The 22,567-nt window shown below is 31.1% G+C and overlaps 1 protein-coding gene across 1 annotated transcript in view; it reads right to left on the reverse strand.

The window, feature by feature from the left end:
- The window catches only part of LOC122635602 (atrial natriuretic peptide receptor 1-like), a 51,001-nt gene that overhangs the window by 3,902 nt on the left and 24,532 nt on the right, over positions 1–22,567 (reverse strand). Inside the window, exons 7-20 of the mRNA XM_043825985.1 lie at positions 22,130–22,467; positions 21,856–21,947; positions 21,156–21,294; positions 20,908–20,989; positions 19,851–19,986; positions 18,929–19,006; positions 18,213–18,290; positions 17,700–17,804; positions 17,228–17,474; positions 16,900–17,058; positions 10,921–10,994; positions 10,168–10,259; positions 6,974–7,123; positions 3,372–3,564 (exon numbers count right to left, since the gene is read on the reverse strand). Coding sequence (XP_043681920.1) covers positions 3,372–3,564; positions 6,974–7,123; positions 10,168–10,259; positions 10,921–10,994; positions 16,900–17,058; positions 17,228–17,474; positions 17,700–17,804; positions 18,213–18,290; positions 18,929–19,006; positions 19,851–19,986; positions 20,908–20,989; positions 21,156–21,294; positions 21,856–21,947; positions 22,130–22,467 — 1,963 coding nt within the window. The remainder of the gene's footprint in view (positions 1–3,371; positions 3,565–6,973; positions 7,124–10,167; positions 10,260–10,920; positions 10,995–16,899; positions 17,059–17,227; positions 17,475–17,699; positions 17,805–18,212; positions 18,291–18,928; positions 19,007–19,850; positions 19,987–20,907; positions 20,990–21,155; positions 21,295–21,855; positions 21,948–22,129; positions 22,468–22,567) is intronic.

Consider the following 22,567-nt stretch of genomic DNA (forward strand, 5'->3'; position numbering starts at 1 on the left):
TCTCTCTCTCTCTCTCTCTCTCTCTCTCTCTCTCTCTCGGTTTATCTGTCTATTTCTCCATCTATCTATCTCTTTCTCACTTTTTTCTCCTTGCTCTTTTCCATCGATGGCATCATTAGCCGATATTTCCGATTGATCGAGGAAACTCGATATTGAGAGAGTTCGAGACCCACCTTACACCTCACACTCTACGCCACAGTTCCCCCCTACCCTATTCACCTCAATTCACTCATTAGTATTTATGTCCGAGATAGCCATCAATTAATTGGAGATATAATTGTTTAGTAGAGAAAAGTAATCTCTGACAGTATAGAGATGAACTATCTTTCTCGATATAGGATAATTCTGGGTAAGATGACATTGCGAGAGAAACGTCACGGTCTCATATTTTTGAAATATAATCCGATTTTTCTGATATTTTTTAAATTAGTATTGGCGATTATTAAAAAAATTTATGCACAGTAATCACTGTTTGTTTACAATAAAAGATTAAATAAGCTATTTCTAATATAAAAATTAAATTACTCTCGAAAATTTTTTACTTGTTCTTTCAATTATAATTTATCAACAATATATCAAAAAATAATCATTATTTCTGAAGAAAAAGTTAATATAATAATACGTATTATAATATATATATAACACATTATTATAATATTTAAAAATTATGTTTATAACTTTGCGACGATTATAAACACGTAACATTATTGATAAAAAAAAACAAGTCAGTTTTCAGACTCAGTCGAGATAGATGACCCGGTTATTTCATATTTTCTAGATATAGTTTGATTTTTCCGATATTTTTAAAGTGTTAGTACTGACAATTATTAAGGAAATTTATGAACAATAATTATTGATTGTTTTCAATTAAAAAATTAGATGAGTTATTTCTGATATAGAAATTAAATTACTTTCGAAAATTTTTTGCTTGTTCTTCAATTATAATTTATCAATAATATATCAAAGAATAATCATTTTTTTTGAGCAAAAAATTGATACAATAACACGTACTATGACATACAACAAATTAATATCATATTTAAAAATTATATTTATAAACGTGCGACCAGATATTTTTGTAACATTATTGAAAAAAAAAACAAGTAAGTTGTCGCGCCTAGTTGATATTGATCGATGGGTTTTTTCATATTTTTTAGATATATACCGATTTTTCCGATATTTTTTAGTATTAGGAATGCCAACTATTTACAAAAATCATCAATAATAGTTTTTGTTCGTTTTTGATTAAAATATTAAATAAATTATGTCTAATATAGAAATTAAATTACTCAGGAAAATTTTCTATTTTAAATCATAATTTACCAATAATTTATCGATTTTATCGATAATAAATAGAAAAATAATTACTATTTTTGAATAAAAAATTAATATATAATAATAATATAACATACTATAATACTTAACACAATAATATATTATTTAAAGCATCTGCTTCTGTGACGAGATATTATTATGTCTTGTCGGTCTTATCAACTCAATATTTTCATATTTTTTATATATAATTCAATTTTCAGATATTTTTTAATGTTAGGACTAAGAATTATTAAAAAAACTCATGAACGATATATCATAATAGTTCAGATATTTTTTAATATTAGGGATGCCTATTATTAATAAAACTCATAAGCAATAATTTTTTTTTTCAATTAAAAAATGAAATAAATTATGTCTAATATAAAAATTAAATTACTCAAGAAATTTTTCTTTATTCTATATTATTCTTTATTCTATATTATATAATATAGAGATTAATTACTTAGGAAACTTGTACTTTAAATCATAATTTACTAATAATTTATCAAATTTATCGAAAAATATTTCTATTTCTGGATACAGTATATTAATATAATATTAAAGGTTGTTGTAATATTATCAAAAAAAAAAAAAAAAACAGGTGAGTTGTCACTCCCAGTCTCTCGGGATAAATGACTGGGTTTTTTCATAATTTCAAAATATAGTCGTGTACAACAGTCTTTGTTTGTTCTCAATTAATTAGATAAATTATTTGTAATATAAAAATTAAACACATACTCCTTGTTTTTTTTTTTCAATTAAGAAATTAAATAAAGTTATTTGTAATATAGAAATTAAATTACTGTCGAAAATTTTCTTTCAGTCATAATTTTACACAAACAGTTTATCAAAAAATAATCACTGTTTCTAAATATAGTGCATTAATATAATTTTAAAAAAATTAATTTATGTTTCCGTGTAACGAGATATTGTTTTAACGTTATTGAAAAAAAAAAAAATAAAAATGAATCATCACTTTTCAACTCTCGGGATCGATGGCTCGGTTTTTTCGAGTATAATCCAACCATCGTAACATTGTACACTGTTATATATCTTATGACATAAATCCAACAGCTTAACAGAGATGATGGATTTTTATTCATTATGTTAATCATTTTTAATGATCAGACTCTATTATGCATTCTCTTGAATGAAAAACAACAACCATCTGGTTATTCGCAAGCAATTAATAAAAACACTCCCGTGACAGACATTGTGACGTCAAACGCAATACTAAGTAAAATTAATTCTGTCCTCAGTACGTCATCAGGTGCAGTTCAACGAATTAGAAAAACGTAGTTTATCGTTTCAAGTAGCAAAAGTAAGAAAAAAAAGTAAAAATTCAAGCAATTCAGAATTTATGCAAATCAGATATGTACTTCTAATAATTTCATCTTTAGATGAAAATTTTTATTACATTTTGTAGCCCAAAAAGATGTTGAAAAAAGTTTTCGATAAAGAAAATAATGCTGAATACGTTGCTTACTGTAAATTGAAACATACATAGATTCGATATGTGATATGTAATAAATGAATTTCACGAAATTTATTCAAAATTTTGTGGATCTATATGATCTTTCTAGAAAAATTTTATACGAAAAATAATTTATCTTTCTGTTATATTCGAAATCTTTTTTTTTTAGCTCAGCCATGACACCCTGAATGATCGATCATCTCAGTGGGACAATTGGGTTGAAATGGCCTTGTGTATAGGAAACAATTCCATTTCTTTTTTTTTTTATAGAAATCTAAAATTATTTTTTTAGTTTTATCTTCAGATTACAAGTTCTACTTTTATGTTTTTTAATTTTACCTTGAAATTATAGTATCTAGTTTGACGAATGTATTTTATTTCCTTTTTTTTCTTTGGGTATCGATTAAATTTACAATGTACTAAAGCTTGAAAGAAAAAGTGGGTCATCACTCCCCGAATTATCCTATATATATATATATATATATATATATATATATATATATGTATGTATGTATGTATATATGTATGTATATATGTATGTATATGAATGTAATTAAATGAGTATGATAGGTTAATTGATTACCTTATATACGTCGAAATTTTCGATGATGGAGTCGAAACATGTGTAGAGATCATTCAACAAGTCTACTACTTGAAGAGGCGTACTTTCGGCCGATAAACTGGTAAAACCGACGATGTCGCTGAAGTAAATGGTCACTTGATCGTAAGTTTCGGCAATCACGCTTTGACTGAGTATCAATTGAGATGCGACGGATCTATGAAGAAGAGAGACATATATACATATTTATATATATATATATATATTATATATGCATATAACGGTATCAAATTCGTTTTCATATGAGTTAAATAAAGAGGAATAAGTAAAAAGGAATTGCGCTTTAACTGAATATCAATTCAAATACGTCGGACTATAAAAGATACACACACACATGCATATATATATTTATATATTTATATAATATATATAATATATATAATATATATAATACATATAATATATCAAATAATATAATAATATAATATATATAACCATATCAAATAATATAATAATGTAATATATATAATACAATATCTGTAATATATAATGTATGTAATATATAATATATATAAAATATATGTATATATTAATATCAAATTCGTTTTGATATAAATTAAATAAAGAAGAGTAGATACAAAAAATTGTGTTTTACTGAGTATCAAATAAAATGCAACGGATCAATGAAAGGTATATGTATGTGTGTATGTGTGTATATATATATATATACACACATATATATAAACGCTATTCTTATATATATATAACGATATTAAATTCATTTTCATATGAATCAAATGAAGAAAAAGAGATAAAAAGAAATCAACACGTTTATCAGTTTTCTCGTCTTTGATTAACTGAATCTTTTCTAGAGAAAGATAAATTTCTCAAGTTTTTCACGTCACGTACAGTGTCCGACGCTCGTTAAACTCCGTTAAAGAACGTTAAAAGCACACGTACTCACCTGCACCAGGCAAAAAATTATAAAGCGAAGTATTGTTCTCTACGCTGAATAACTACGTACTTATATACTTACTTACTTATTTAGTTATTTACTTACATCAACAAATAAAATACGCTTTACTCTTATTCGGAAAATAACAACGGAATGTATATAAATTATGTTTTTACAAGATTTTAATGCCATCTAAAATTACGACCCAAGTTTTATTAAAAAGATTAATTGCTTTTAATATCTTTCCGGTTATATTTCCAATATAACAATATCCGTATAATATTTTTACAAGAAAATATTATAGACCTAAGGAAGACCGATCGGTAAAACCAACAGTATTGTAGTAAAGGTTGTTTTAACCTTTAACCTTTCCGTGACAAGCCATTCCCCAAATAATGGATCCAACACGAAACTCTTATTACATACCTTTTTGTCCGTAACCCATACAATACGAAAATATACGATTTTAAATGGCAGGGGAGATCGGGATCAAGTTGATATACACGGAGGGGAAGGGAAGCAAGAAAATTGAATTTATTTATCCAGAAAATTGAAATTATCTAGACACTGTGTATATACACTCGATCTCGCGATACTAGTACGATATTTATTGTTTACCTATTTTCTTAGGAAAGACAACGTACGTCTGTTTATGCTCGGACTATAGTAATTGTTATTCAATCGTTTTCATTTTTCCACGAAGAAAAAGTAAATAATTATGTACCATCTTCATAAAATCGTTTAAAAATACCATATTAAGACTTCAGACCATTGGATTAGTTCGATCACTATTAATTGAATCATTTGATAAATTAAATTATTACTTTCTGTTATTTCATATTATTTTATATGCTTCATTTCGCAATTTTTTTATTTTCTTATTTTTCTCTTTTCTTTGTTTTTTAGGAGATATTTTCGTATAATGACTTTCTGTGGGGGATAGATTGATTGACGTTTTCTTTGGGGGCATATTGATACGGTCCATAAATTTAAAAAAATGAAGGTCATTGATAGCAGTCAGAAAAATACAATATAAAGGAAACATCAATTTAAAAAGTAAAAAAAGAAATCAATACAAAAATAAAAGAATAACAATAAACACAATGAAAATGATTCATTCGAAAAATTTAAACGCCATAAAAAATAAATTCTATTTGTATCGTTTGATATGAAATTGACTAACGTAAAATGCAGCAAAGTTGTTTTAATTATATATCCGTTAATTGTTACACAGACTTTAGAGAGAAATTAATTTTTTATCGTTCACTCTGTCGATTAAATTCAAATAAAAGTGTTTCATTTATATTCGTTTCGTTTATGTATATACAGTATGACCCGTTTGTCTCGAAAAATTGAAATATCTCATGAGATTGAGCCTGTTAAAAAAATTCTTTTTACAGATTCGTTTGATACGACACATTCGTTTGATAAACACATTATACGATGTCAATTTCTTTGTCTTTATTTTTTCTACAGGCCGAACAATATGAAAAATTTAAATTCATTTTTTTTTTCGTTTAATAAAACTGTGTATATACGTATATCTTTTTTTTTTTTTGATAGTTCGATGGCAATTTTGTTGAGACGAATTCAACGATTTGCCATATAAGCCTATTAATTATCATAAAATGTTATAAATTATATTATAAATTATTGAATTCCTCTTATGCTTTTCAAATTACCGATCTATTAAATATCTAATAAATAAGTAAATATTTTATTATTGCGTAAGAAGTTCAACTTTCGTTCACAACATAGACTCTAAAACACGGCAAGCAGCAATACAGGATTTTCTTCTTATTAGAACTCACAAATTTATAATATAATTTATAAAACTTTACAATAATAGTTGATTTGATATGTACTCCATTGAATTCGACTTAACAAATTGTATCGATCTATAAAAAGAAAAAATATAGTGTCTATTTAAGAAAAAAAAGAAATTTGACCTAGAAATTGTTCTCCATCATTTGACTAACCAAATAAAAAATAGATTGTAATCATATTATACGCTCTTTCGTACCAAACAAATCTGTAAAAAAAGATTTTTTTTGTAAATTCAATTTCTCGCAAGATAATCCAATTTTTCGAAATAAATGGGGACACCCTAGTGTAGTCAAATTACGATTATATTATAATTAGGATGACTGAAACAACATATTTTTGAATAATAAAAATAATTATTAAGATCTATAACAAAATATTTTATAAATTTATGAATTTGCCCGAGTTTTCAAGTAAATTGATATATTTTAATTTCATCAAATAAACATTCTCTTTTCTATATATTCTCTCTGAAAAGTTTCACTTACGATATCTAAAGAGGATGAATCAAAAGTATATAATAGTAACGTACTTTTCATTAGCAAATTAATTCAAATAGAAACTGCAGTAAGTGAAAACCGAAAAACCCAGATTTCCAAGTTTCCCATAATATTCATCCTTTACATTCTATCACAATGGATATGTAAAGAACGTTATTAAGATAAGAACGGTTATATATTTGAGGACAAAATGGAAACTGAATTTTACCTTAACGATCGCCTCCCCTCTTACTTCTCCCTCTCCCTCGCCAAACAAAACAAAAACCGAGAGGAACGCAAAGTCGCATTAAATCCGACTTGATCGCTTTCTGTGTTAGAGAAAGTACGTAAATCTAGATGCGACTTACTTTGGCAGTAACTGGTATAGTAGCTCTTCGCATTTGCGTTTCTCCTCAAAGTAATCCGCAGTACGTTCCTCAACCAACGTCTCTAAATTCGTCGCATATTGTTCCATACGAGACAACAAATTGTCCAGGATATTGCTACTCTCGTAATCTCTGTAATAATAGAACGTTATAACATTATTCTTAACGTTATACTTGTTGAAGGGGATATAATGTCAAGGGGTACATATACGAGGACATTTACACGAGAAATAGAGAAGCACGCGTATCGATACCCCTCACCCAACCCCTCACCCAACCCTTCACTCAATCCCTCACCTAACTCTTCCCCTCTACCATCACCACCATCACCACCATCACCATTACCACCACCACCACCACCACCACCACCACCACCACCACCACCACCACCACCACTATCCCTTCTTCAACTCGTATTTAAATGATCCTATCTCTAAAACGGGTGCATACAATTACGTTGCATATACGTGTCGCTAGGTTCGCCTCTATCAAAGAGACGGGATAATTCTATTATCAGGAGAGAAATTGCATTTGGCGCTTGTATTCGTCAGTAACGTGACACGCGGTCACAGTACCTGGTGGTGTCCGACCAATCAACGTTCACAATCGTTCGATATATCTATTCCAAGGTCGAAAGGTTATTTCGTTCAAAATTAATTAATCTAATCCTATTATAATCACGTCCTGAATATATATATATATATATATATATATATATATATATATATAACGAAAATTGTGACTAGCTTCAATATAATAATAATCGAACCGAAGAAAATATTAACGATCATATCGGTCGGAAAATGCGAACGAATCGATAAACGCGATATTAATTCCATAAGTGTCCATGAATAAAAGTCATAAAAGTTATGTCGAGTTGGTTATCTCGTTAACGGTACACAGGGATACCGTGAGAAGAAATGACGTCTTTGGGTTATCAAAGAGATTACCTTTTATACTGAAGAAACAAGGAGAGGAAATCGTTTAAGTTTTACTAAGTCGTGTATCGATAAAACAAGGGAAATAGAATTTGTTTAATGTAAATTTCAAAATCGATTTGAAAGACACGTCCCTTGTCGCTTTTCTTATCACCTGAACGTTTTCATTTTACATAGTTTCCTAAAACGCTTCGATAATGGCTAAACTTTAAATCCTTTAGTAATTTAACCTGACAAATTGTTATCTTTACTTATAACAAGCAGGCCGTACCTTCTATTGTAAGGAAAAAGCAAATACGACGTTGCTCGACCGACCGTAAAAAAGAGCTTGTTTACCCTTTTTCCAATCCGTTCACTTCCGTCAATTCCTGAGCCAAGACAATTTTTCGAATTCCAAATGGAAGAGAAAAATCCAATTCCAGAGATCACCAAGGAGAATAAAACTTTCCGAAGGATCGCGAAAGATATTCGTTTCAAAAGGGTAAAAATAACCGTAACATAACTTTCTTTATCTTTATCTTTTTTATTTTTTTCGACTAAATTGACTCCGAAAGTGGCGAAATTAATACCTTTTTTTTCTTTCCAAAATATTATTATTTATTTTTTCTCTATTGACTAAATTGTTTCAAGAATATCAAAATTAATTTCTTTTTATCTCTTTTTTTTCTTTCTTTCTTTTTTTACTTTTTTCTTTTTTTTTAATTGAAATAATAATAATAATAATTCCATATTTTGACATAGGACTCTTCTTTTTCTATATATCGATGGAATTCGATCGGATTAGTAAGTCCCGACGTATGATTTAATCTGCCGCTGACAATATCGCGGATATCTCGAGTGCTATTCAAATGCGTTTACACCGATCGCGAACGCCTTTACGTAGGCAGCCATTCATACGCCACCGTCAATCGTGCATTCTCTAGAGCAGAACAGAAGCATCGGTGGAGGGATCTTGATGAAACGAAATTCGCATTATCATCGTACACTCATATAACGGCATTGACGTTCCTCTCTCTTTCTCTCTCTCTCTGTCTATCTATCTATCTATCTATCTATCTATCTATCTATCTATCTATCTATCTATCTATCTATCTATCTCTTCATTCCGAAAGAATCCGCAATTCTCCATCTTTTTTCTTTTTTTTTTTTTCTTTCATCGAAAGAATCGATTAAACAAATTTCTTCTTGGGTGATCTAAGTTAAAATCCACACCCTTTTACGAACATCCCTTTCAAGAATCATAAAGTTCCCGATGATCCCATCGAACGATATCAAAGATGATACTCCCTCTCTCTCTCTCTCTCTCTCTCTCTCTCTCTCCCTCTCTCTCTCTCTCTCTCTCTCTCTCTCTCTCTCTCTCTCTCTCTCTCTCTCTCTCTCTCTCTCTCTCTCTCTCTCTCTGTCTGTGTGTCTATCTATCTATTCATTTTTTTTTATTCTCTGTTCTACAGTTTACAGAACGCTCTTTTTTGCTCGAACTCGACCACCCAGGAGCCACTCTTTCTTGTTCAGATATTGACCTACCAAGTTACTCGGCCTGAACTCAACTGTACACTCTTCGAATTCCTCGAGTATAAGACTTGAGAAAAGTTGGTCTGGTGCGAGTGTTAGTGGCGTGCCTGGAAAGCTGAGAACTATGCCAATATTCGGGGTGAACGACCACGAAAGAACGGGAAATAAGAAAAAAAAGGGTAAGGAAAAGAAAAAAAGATTGATGTTTTTTGCATCACGTACTGAAAATAATTGAGAAAAGGTAAACGCGAGCGTCCTTTCGTCGTTTTTGTTCAACGACGAAACCTAGTGAAACAGGTCGTTGATGAAGCCAAGATATACATATATATATACACTCGTACACACTTCCACACGCACGCGCTCATGCACAGACACACAACGACGAGCGAACTAATTGGCAAAGTTATCCTTTCACGATCCACGCTTGAGCCACACTTAAGATTTAAGTTTTACAACTGAGCGATTCCAAGATCGATTTGACGACGACGACAACGATTCTTCTCAAGGTTTATATCCTAACTCGCAGAAACTGGTTGGATATAATTTCACGTTTAACACTTTCGTCGAGAGCTTGCGCGGAGAGGGTGCTTACGATTCGAAGTTTTGTATTATTATTTGCGAATAGAGAAAAGAAAAAAAAAGAAACAATCAAATAAAATGAACGAGAAAAGAAAAAAGAAAAAAGAAGAAAAAAAAGGAAAAAATCAATAAAGACAAGTTACTTACTTGTTGATCTTGCGTATGGTTTGCTTTAGCGCGGGAAAATCAGGTCGATCGGCTGAATCCTGCGCCCAACATCGTCTCATTAATGTGGCTACCTGTTACGAGATATAGAATTTATTTCCTAACCTTATTACGACGTACGTACTTGAAGAATAAAAAAATAAGAAAAAAGAAAAAAGAAAAAAAAGAGAAACTATCATCATCATCATCATCGTCGTCATCATCATCATTATTATTATCGTTATTGTTATTATTATTGTTATTGTTATTATTATTATTATTATTATTATTATCATTATTATTATTATCATTATCAGTATTATCATTATCATTATTATCATTATCATCATTATTATCATTATTACTATCATTATTATTATTATCATTATCATTATCATCATCATCATCATTATTGTTATTGTTATTATTATTATTATTATCATTATCATTATTGTCATTATCATCATTATTATTATCATTATTATTATCATCATTATCATCATCATCATCATCATCATCATCATCATCATCATCATCATCATCATCATCATCATTATTATTATATTCATTATATTATTATCATTATTATTATATTCATTATTATTATTATCATTATTATTATATTCATTATTATTATTATCATTATTATTATATTCATTATTATTATTATCATTATTATTATTATCATTATCATTATTATCATTATTAGTATGATTATTATTATTATTATTATTATTATTATTTCAAGGCACTGACCTCTTCCTCCACTCTCTCGTCGATCACAGGTCTTAAAGGTGAACTACCCCCTTTCCTGACACCCTCGACGATTTCTGTAATCAAAATGAAAAAACGAAGGTTTTTTCTTTTTCTTTTTTTTTTATTTTTTTTTTTCCTCTCTCTTGTCGAACGAACGAATTTCATTCAACTCCCGTTCAAAATGAGAAAGAGTGTGCCAGAAGAGTCCGCAGATAATATTCAAACGTAATCTATGCACGCTCGTAACATCGGAGTAATGCCAAGAGGATATCGATTTTGATAAGGGTGCGCGCTGTGCCAATTACGCTTGGGAAACTGTAATTGACGTTTCGAATTCATACGATTCCTTTCTCTCTCTCTCTCTCTTTCTCTCTTCTTCTTCTTCTTCTACTGTCATTTTTCTTAAGATTAAGTAACAATTGCGAGACGAATGATTCTAATTAACAAGATTTTTATTGTTAAGATTCTCTATTCTCAAATTGAACGAGTTCAGTAAACATGAAAAATCATTTTTAGATCTAAACACTAGTGATCGTGAGAACAAAAAAAACTAATGAACAAGACCAAAAAAATTTAATCTTCACGATCGTAAACGTGTATATGTAATAGCAGTAGTAGCAGTAATAGCAGCAGTAGTACTAATAGTAGTTTTGTTCCGTCATACAGTAGAACTAATCCTGGTTTGATCGGACGAACCGAAATAAAAAGAACGTAACCTACTGTGCCTGTAGATGTCTTCCAGATAAGCGTTGCAGGACTCGCAGTTGAGGGTGCAGTGTGGTCTACGGACCTCGAGGAGTGGACTAACGGCCCTTCTAGGACTCGCACCACCCTCAGGACTCGCGCCCAACATCGGTGGTAATGTCAGATTGCTGCTACTCGAAGCGTTGCTCCTATCCGCCATATTATTTTCTATCTCACCTTTATTATTTCCTTTATTCACTCTATCCTCTTCCCTAACACGACAATTATCAAATATATTTGATCGATCGATCGTACGAGAAACAAAATTTTTCTTGTGATCTATATGTTACGATCCTCGGAACGAATCAATCGACTATTCCTCACAAATTTTCATTTTATTTTCTTCTACCTAACCCTTTCTATTATATCCCTCTTTCTCTCTCTCTCTCTCTCTCTCTCTCTCTCTCTCTCTCTCTCTTTCTTTCTTTCTTTCTTTCTTTCTTTCTTTCTTACTGACAAATCTATCTAAAAGCAAATTGATTTTATTATCCTTTCGCAAAAAGATAAATACTGGGTTATATATATTTACTATGGTTAAAAACGACTCTGGAATTCGATAGAGAAAGAAAGATACAGAAAGAGAGAAAGAGAGAGAGAGAGAGAGAAAGAAAGAGAGAGAGAGAGAGTAACGCGGTCTTCTTCCATGGAGAGGCTATCTCCTTTGAACTTTACCCTACTGGGACTCGAGCTTTCACGCAAAGTAAATTCCCTCCTCTCTTTCTCTCTCTCTCTCTCTCTCTCTCCCTCTTTCTCTTTATCCTTCTCTCCCTCTCTTTTTCTCTCGGGCACACACATACACAATGCGCGCGCGCGCGCGCGCGCGGGATCTTTTCCTTTCCTCGGGTAAAATAGGATGATAGGACAGCAAAACGAGATGCAAATCCGTCCAAGAATATAAATGCACGTAAATATTTGTCCTCGTTTGCGTTTCGTACGGATAATTTCGACGTCGATAATTACGATTAAACGTAATGAGAGTCTCTCTCTCTTTTTCTCTCTCTCTCTCTCTCTCTCTCTCTCTCTCTCTCTCTCTCTCTCTCTCTTTCTCTTTCTCTTTCTCTCTTTATCTCTATCTATCTATGTCTTTCAAACGAAAACGAAAACGTATGACGTTTCTATCAGAATTTTATCCGATTATTTTAAGGGTAGTCAAGTAGAATTTCGTTTAAACGAATTCAATCGAAGTAAAGGAGCTTAGTTTTTAAGAATGTGTCCTATTTTAGTTATCGCAAGAAAAGAAAGAGAAGAAAAGGAAATGAAAAGAAGAGAAAAGAAAAGAAAAGAAGGAAAAAAAAAGGTAGAAAAAGAAAAAGAAAAAAAGAGGGAATTTGTTTCCATTTCAAGTAATATTACGTGAGAACGATGTCGAAGAAATAAACAGTATGTTTCAATCAATTACGAGCAAAAGTACCGTAATTAATACCATAGAAAAAGGATGAACCGGATGTCACCGGATAAAATAACGTCAACGTTGTTAGCCGAGATGGTGATCTGTGATATTACCAAGAGATAGATATGATTTTATGCGTATGAAGTAACGAGATTATAAGATGAAATATACCTCCGTAAATTTTCTATCGTGGTTTTCAAAGATTCAGTACATCGAACTCTATGACTAACAACGCGATACGAATCGTTCTTCTTAGAGATCTTTTCCCCCTCGATTCGCACAATACATCTATCTTTATATAACTTTATATATAAACATATATACATATATATGTGTATACATATATATATATTTTTTTTGTATCACATAGGCATTCAACTACCCTTGAATACGAAGCAATCGACTCGACGTACGCCGGATGAATCAAACGAAAGTGGTTTCCGCGAAGTAAAATCTTTCGAATCCTTTAACGGCGAATCGAATATCTCGAGGAAGTGCTACGAGTAGGCCATTTCACGTTTTACGATCCCGAACCCCGCCGATGAAACGGATACAAGGCGAGACACATTCCGAGTGCAATGACAGCCTCCGATCGATTCCTTGCCCACGAATTGCTCTTAATCTCCGATCGGTCTTTTCCTCTTTGCCCTTCTACCGATCTCATATCTTTCATGCTTTTTTCTATGTGCGCGTCAAAAAAAGAAAAAAAGAAAAAAGAAAGATAATATAAAAGGAAAAAGAAAAAAAGAAAAAGAGAGAGAGAGTACCAAGTTGCGTTGCACCTTTCGTTTTCAATGGAGAAACGTTGAAGCGGAGAAAAACTTAAAAAAGAAAAAAGGAAAAAAGCAAGAAGAAAAAGAAAAAAGAAAAAAGAAAAGAAGAAAATTCTATTTCTCGTGTGCGAATTAAGTAAATCTCTATTGTTATTTCAAACATTTATCGAAATCCTTTTAAACCTTCCACTTACATAGTTAGAAATTTAATATACCTAAACAGACATTAGGAAGTCCCACTTATTTCACGTGTCCTGCACGAAACAAGAGAGAGACAAGAGAGAAAGAGAGAAAGAGATAGTGAGATGGAGTGATAGAAAGATAGAGAGCGATAGAGAACAAGAGGGTGAGTGAGCCAGAAAGAGAGAAAGAGACGAAGCGCGGAAGCAGTGTGCTCGAGGCGACAGAGAAAGAAAGAGAAACTACGAAAGGAGCGCGCGCGAAATGTGTTCCAGGACGCGTTAAAGCTTCGACTGAGCTTTCGCCGACGGCTTCCTCGCGATCGTGCTCGACTTTCTCGTTCCTAGTATGAGGATCGATCCTTCCCAGCTTGATAGATACGCACGAGCTTACTTGACTATATTTTTTTTACCGACTTCGTTGATAACTAAATGATAATGAACTATCGTAGATTTCGTGCAACTTTTGAAAAATACCAACAGATACATACGAAATTTATATTTCAGTCGGTAAATCGTTCCTCTGTAAAATATTTATCGACCGTCGATAGATACTGTCGATAAATATGAGAACGCAAATGAGTTGTCGATCAAAAAGTTCTCGAATCTTATGATAATGCAGCGACGTTGTCATAACGTGAGTAACGCGATCGATAAAATCGCGAACGTTTATTTACAAAAGATGACGGATAGCTAATACTAATGGAAATAAATGATAAAAGAGAAAAATATTTTCGAACTTTCTTGTTCAAATTTTCGTAAGAACGAAAATTATTTATTCTCCTTAGATTGACGAATTGTCTTGGAAAAAATATCGACTTTAAACGAGTGCGTCAATGGCTATGGCACTTTCAATATCAATCATAATCAATTTTCCATTCGATAGAAATAAGATGCATTAAGGGATGTTTACCAAGAAGATGGTACTTTCTTGCTTGATGCAAAATTCATCCCTTTCCATCATTGGCTACGCTATTGTAATATTTTCCTCAGAGAGAAATTTTAATTAATAAAAATATAGTTCTCGACGACCCTCTCTCTATTCTACTGTATTCTCATGTTACCAATTTATTCCTGGATTATTATTAACCATAGTACATCTTTCATTGCGCACTCAAATATACTATATCTTTTAAGGGCTATATGTAAGAAGAACCTGCCAAGTAACTTTGATATCTCGGATAAGCTCCGTTTAATAGTCTATCAGACACGTTCTAAGCTAAAGCACACTGGTCCATTCCAGAAACGTTAGGATTGAAATGATAATCCACGTATCAACGAGAGACCGTTTATAATGGATATAAAACTGATCCTATTTAAATAATCAAATGAAATTGAAATTGATTTAAAACGATTTAACCCAATAATTTGATACATCGGGGATTAAAATTTCAACACAATTTTTTCAGCGTTACTCTATGACGATGTATGAGAAAAAGAGGGAAGGATAAAATATATACGTAATTACGTGGTAAAAAAAAAAGAGGTAATAGGATGGATATGATGGTTAACAAAGCGATAGACACCACTTATGTAAGTCCTTATACGCATATACTGGGTGATTATAAATTAAGGACCAGTTGAATACCTCGTTTGTTAGGAGCAAAAAAATATATAGTTATAATAAATATATGATTATAACAAAAAAATATGTAGTTATAACAAATATATATATATATGTATATTTAAAAAAATTTATTTATGATCGTATAATAAAATATTTTAAAGGTATGAAAAAAAATATCCAACTTCTGGTTAAATTGACAATTAAACGATATTTAATCTTTCTTATAAAACTTTATTTTAATTAATCAGATATTTCGATCGATCCTCTTGATAATCTTGATCTTGATTGCTTTGATAATTATTGAACAAGTATAGGCCTAAAGTTAATAATTAATGAGATATTGATCTTTATAGTTATACGAACAAGAGTACATAATTTCAAATATAAATTTAATCTTAAGAGATAATGGAAAAGCATACAAAACCATCTTACAATACTTTTAGTTACTATATTATTGAAGTTAGTTAATTGAAAAGAAAAAAAAAAACTAAAAAAAATAATTTATAAAAATAATAAAAAAAGTGATAATGTTCAAGCAATTTGTTCTTGTATACAAAACCGACATCTTGTAATCATACTTCATCGTAAATACATTTTCTAACATTTCAGGTATTGTTTTATTAACAGGCATTTAAATTTTTCCCTTATGGTTCTTCCAAATTTGTAGGTGTTGTTTAGTATACCTTTATTTTATAAATTACCCACATGCAAAAAAAATAGTTTTAAATTACTTAGATCTAGGTGAGAATCTAAGCGAATCTAGGTGAATCTAAGCATCTAACAAAATTTTGATTAAGAATGCAATGATTTTCAAATTGTGTTCTATACGATCAGTTTCACTATATTAAGTATTACTGTTTCTATCTACAATAAAAACATATTTCACACATTAGGCCTCTACCTATTTAATAATTTTTTCAAGATAATTAAAATAATAAAATAATTAACAAAAAATGCAAAATATTTCATTAAAAAAATTAAAGACCATTCGACATTCGATTTAACTGGAAGTCGATTATTTCATTTCGTACACTTGATACATTTAACACACGAAATGCATGACAATTTTCTTAATATATTATTTCTCCTAACAAAAGAGAAATTCAATTAGTCCTTAATTTATATTATCATCCATATGTAGTCGACATTCAACGACAACAAATCCGTTATTAACAATTACGATTACCAGTACAATTACGATTACTATAACGATTACTATAACAATTACGATTACGATTACGATTACTATTACAATTACTATCACTAATACGATTACAGTTATGGTTACAGTTACGATAATGAAACAGTTTAAAATGGTGTACTTACCATTAGGCGTTGGATCATAATTTTCTCCCAAATAGAAAGGACCTTTGCGAATGACGATCTCGTGCACAATTATTCCGAAACTATAAACGTCACCTTTTTGAGTACCTTCCGGTGGTCGCCTCTCCATTCTCAACAATTCTGGTGCCGTCCACAGTTGTCCTATAAACGATAACAAGTTTACCTTTTGTTCACTTCTCTCTCTCTCTCTCTCTCTCTCTCTCTCTCTCTCTCTCTCTCTCTCTCTCTCTCTCTCTCTCTCTCTCTCTCTCCATCCTTCTCTAGCAAATTTTTTTTTTACGAATACTTGACAATAATTAATTTTACTTACGTCTCCAATAAGCGTAACTGGTTTTGTCGAATTCTTCTTCCATGAGACCGGATCTCCTCAATTCGTGGAGACCAAAATCGGCGATTTTCAAACCGAATCGTGAATCCACAACGCAATTGCTCGACTTTAAATTCCCGTGGCTTTTAACTTCAGAGGCGTGTAAATAGGCCATGCCGCGTACTATATCGTGTATCAAAGAAACACGAAACAAACGATCGAGTTTAATCTGTTCGTTTTCAAGTATGTCCTGAACAAACAAAATGTAGAAACAAAATCATTTAACTAAATTACGTTTCATCTAATCACGTTAACTCAATTACTTGTTATACGAATAAATAATTCTTATATACATATACATACATTTTTATATTTATATATATATATTTATATTTATATATATGTATATATATGTATATATATATATTTTTTTTATTATATATATATTTTTTTTCTTTAGGATATTACGACTAACCTGAAGGGATCCCTTAGGACAATATTCCGTCAGTAGACAACAATGGGGTGGCTCGACGCAAGCACCATAGAAACGTACCAAATGATCATGTTGTAGATCTTTCATCTATGGAAATGAAAGCACATAACACATTTATAATGTTCTTAAAAAATTAAAAAGAAAAAAGAAATGCTCATCCAGTTTTTTCTCATTTCGCAATATTCAAATTCATTTAAGTTATGTAATTTTTCGAGAAAAAAAAAAAAGAAAAGAAACGCTCGTCCAGTTTTTTTCTCATCTCGTAAGATTTAAATTCATTTAAGTTATGTAATTTTTTTAGAAAAAAAAAAAGAAATGTTCATTCAATTTTTCATCTTAAAAGATTTAAATTCATTTTTCTATGGTCGTTAACGAATGTATGTATCCCGTAACAAATGTTTATTTTTACAGGAAATGATTAATAAAAAGATTAACTTTCAGCCCTAATAATTATTCGCCGAAATGTTATGTTGTATACGTATGATCGATACTCACCCGTTTTAACTCGAGCAATAAAGGTCTCGATATTTCCACTTTGTTCCTCGGTATTAATTTTACAGCCACCTTTGAGTTCTGCAATAAATTTCAAAATATACTCTCCTTTTTTCTCTCTTTCGCTCTCTCTCTCCCTCTCCCTCTCTCTCTCTCTCCCTCTCTCTCTCCCTCTCTCTCTCTCTCTCTCTCTCTCTCTCTCTCTCTCTCTCTTTCTCTCTCTCTCTTTGATCTTCTTTTGTAAATTACGACAACGTAAAAATAAAAAAAATAAAAAAAATGCGACATATGCAACTTTTTCGTTAGGTCATTGCGTTGTGCTGGCATCGCGAATTTAATCGCGTCCTCCTACCCCAATCTCTGTGTCACGTTATAATTATGCAAACGATTATTTCCTTCTTGCTTCTTTCTTTCATTCTATATCTTTTTCCTTTCCCTTCTTTTTTTCCTTTTTTCCTTTTATTCCCAACATAAAAAATAAAGAAAAAAAAAAAAAAAAACAGGAGAGAACTGAAGGCGATAGGATTTTAAAGGAAATGAAAGAGGAACTTTAAGGAAGAAGTAAAGGAAAAGAAAACTAAATATTCGCTCGGAGACATTCTATTAATACTTTGATCCCGTTTGAAAAAAGAAAAAAAGAAAGGAAAAGAAAAAAAAGAAAAAAGAAAAAGAAAAGAAAAAAGATGAAGAAATGCCTTTGAAGCAAAATGAAAACTTACTTTGTAAAATCCTGTTGGAATATAAACGTGCTTGTCCACACCCTCCGGTAGACTAATATTATCATCGGAGTATACACTCTGTAAATGAAAAAAAAAGAAATTAAATAATTAAAAAAAAAAGTAAGAAATAAGAATAAAAAACATCAGCTTTAAAAGGCACGGTCATTATCGAGATACTTAGATCTTACGCAGCAAAAGAGATTTGTTTTCAAAATTAAATCGCTCAAATGACAAAGCGTCTCTCAGAAGAGACTAATTATGTTGAAGGATTTGCGTACATCTAAATGATCGAAAAAATTTTTATCATCGTTTTGTCAACACGTAATTTATTTCATTAATAAAATATCATTAAATATCTGTACTAGTGCATATTTTCATCATCGAAAAATATGAAAACAATTCATTATTTTTTTCGAGTTATCTGATAATATCGCTCACGGGTTATTATCGAAAATGAAGGGGAAAAAAAAGGAAACAACGAAAAAGCATTCAAAGTACATTAAAAAAAAAAAAGTTTTTCACGAATCGATTTTTTTAAACTTCCATTTAATAAAAGAAAAGTATGAATTTTTTGAATTTACCATACGATTTTCGATAAAAAGAATTTAATAATTTAATGATTAAAAAACGAGATTATGACTTTAAAAATTTTCGTACGACGAAAGGTCGACTTCGTCAAATTATGAAATTTATCGATTAAATTCTCAAAAAATATTTTTAAAGGATATTAATATAAAAAAAAAAATAAATATTATTGAAAACTTAATATTTTCAAATCTTTCTTTATATATTATGTACGTAACACTCGTTAAGATCAAATTCCGAGATACTTGAGATTCGACCAAATGCGAAGGAAAAATTTGCTAAGTTTAACATCGTAAAAATAAACGAAAGTTATGAAAATAACTTTCAAGATACTCACAAGTTGGCTGTTACGTAACTTGTTAGCAATTAACGAATACATCGAGCCTCTAGTCCTCGCATAAGGTACCCACATGATGTCGTCCCAGTGTACTTTCCACGTCATGGAAGCGATTTCAGCTTCTAGTTTGAAGTGACTGTAAAGGGAAAAAAACAAGAAGAATAAAAAGAGAAAGAAAAAAAGAAAGAAATAAAGAAGAAAGAAAGAAAAAAGAAAGAAAAAAAGAAACATTATCCGAATTGGCTGTCGACCGTCATGACTTCTCGAAAGAGAAACACTTCGAACAAGCAATAAAACGTGAACGAGAGAACGAGACGGGTTTAAATTCGATAAGATAGAAGACCTAATATAAGGTTAGAACATTGGTCGTTGCGTTACCGAGATAAAGGACGGTGAGAGTTCTTTAACAAGATTTACTTGTTCGTTTCTGATAAATTGAATACGTCGAATGATGGAACGACGTGTTAGGAATCGCCAATGTCCAAACTCAGTTCAATTTTTAGCGATTTTCATAGTATCCATCAAGACGTGTCATTAATATTTCCTAGTTATTCTTTGTAACGGTTATTTGCAGAGTCATAGCGAGTGCAAACTTATTATACGATTCGTAGAGTTAATCTCTCTAGGGTGGAAACAGGCTAAGGACATCTCGCTCGGACTCGTGAATCTACGAGCACAAGGGAATACATCCTTGTTCTTGGTATTTCACTGCAAGAGAAGCTTGGATGGAGAGCTCGGCTACTGCAAACTAGCTACCTAATTACGTTCCAGTGTTCCTCATAATACGCATACCTGGAAATTCTGAACTGAATTAGAGATGGAAAGTAACGTCGCGTTAATCTACCTAGAAAATCTGCCTAACTATATAGAGAAAATATTTCGACAGATTGTGTTCCTTTTTGTTTTGTTTTGTTTTGTTTTGTTTTGTTTTGTTTTGTTTTGTTTTCTCCTCTTCTTCTTTTTCTTCTTCTTCTTCTTCTTGTCCTTCTTTTTCTTCTTCTTCTATCGTTCATTTGAATCGAAAATATTTGTACGCAAGAGTAGATGGTGCACTTACCGATAAATAAATACCGAGCCCACAACCAAAACGACCACGATCGAACTCAAAACCATCGAGAGAATGGCGTATCCTGGAAGAGCTAAAACGAACGAAGAGAGAAAAGATAAAATTAAATAAAAAAGAAAAAGGAAAAGCAAAAATTATTTGACGTAAATTTTAATTTAAATTCGGCGTAAGGATATATCATTATAATTGATTTCTTAAGAAAATAAATTAAAAAGATAAAATTATAATTAAAAACTTACAATTATCCGGACATAGAGATTTATCGAATCCGCACGTTGGCGTATCAAGGGGTGGTTTTTCTTTCCCGCCTGACCAATGAATCTTTTTTCCACTTATATACTCCAGAGTTTTGTTAGCACCGTAATAATTGGCAACGATCTTCAACAAACGAAGAAAAAATCGTAAAAAAGAGAGATAGATAGATAGATAGTGAGAGGGAGAGAGGGAGAGAGAGAGAGAGAGAGAGAGATTACGGTAAATCCTATTGATCAACTACCGCTTTTACCGGTTTTACGTGAGCGAATAAAATTTCTCGAAAGAATTTCATCGTTAAATCTGATTAAAATATATGAAGGTATCCAACCCCTTTATTTCAGTTATGCTGATCGAATTAACGTCTCGTACGACATGAATCGTTTTAACTGTTAACAGGGAAAATTTTCGATCGATCAACGTGAATATGAATGTAAATGAAATATATTTCAAATTAAAATAAAATCGTCCGAATGGAAACAGGAAATTTTTGATAAATCATTGAATGATCGTAAAAGGATCAAAATGTTTAAACATTTTTTGTAATCATTCTGTTTTTTTTTTTTTTTATAGGAATAAAAAATCAATGATTTATTATATCACTATCACGAAATAAGTTAAATCCTAATGGCGAATCAATTCGTCCTTCCTAATTAACATTAACTAATAATGCATATAATATGTTACCTCGAATTTGGACGTTTCCGGATTCATATCCAGAAGAGAATAATCCGCAATTCTATCGCCATTCTCGTCGATATTCACGTCTCCGGTTATACCTGAAACAATTATTAAACTGTTAAAATAATTGTCAAAGTTTATGTAAAAATTTGTATCGCTAATTTGATTTATAATGAAATATTACTTGTGACGATCATTTATATATGATTTCAATTAAAAAAAAATAACTCTCTCTCTCTCTCTCTCTCTTTCTCTTTCTCGCACATGCTTGTAAACTAACCTTTGAAACTTTTTCCCCACATTCTTCTTGTTAAATTACCACCATCAAGATCAACCTCACCAGTAGGTTTTTCCGGTAGGCTCTCTTTAAGCGCGAGAGCATAAAGAAGAACGGCATCGTAAAAGGCCGTGACGAAAGTTGAAACGGAACTATTGCCGAATGTAAAATTGTATTTGCTTTGTGCCAACGATTTAACTTCACGTGAGAAATTTAAATATTCAAAATTGTCAGGAGTCCGTGCGGTTACAGTCAGAAGTGCCTGATACGCTTTTCTCGCCTTTTCGTTTCTCTCATCCGTGTCGCCCTCCAATCTCCATGGTTCTATGGAATTGTTGTCGCTGGAAAGAAAAGAAGAAAAAAAAATAAAAGAAATTTCCAAGAATCCTTTCGTTTCTCTCTCTCTCTCTCTCTCTCTCTCTCTCTCTCTCTCTCTCTCTC

This window comes from Vespula pensylvanica, chromosome 18, assembly GCF_014466175.1.
Source record: "Vespula pensylvanica isolate Volc-1 chromosome 18, ASM1446617v1, whole genome shotgun sequence".
Taxonomy (NCBI): domain Eukaryota; kingdom Metazoa; phylum Arthropoda; class Insecta; order Hymenoptera; family Vespidae; genus Vespula; species Vespula pensylvanica.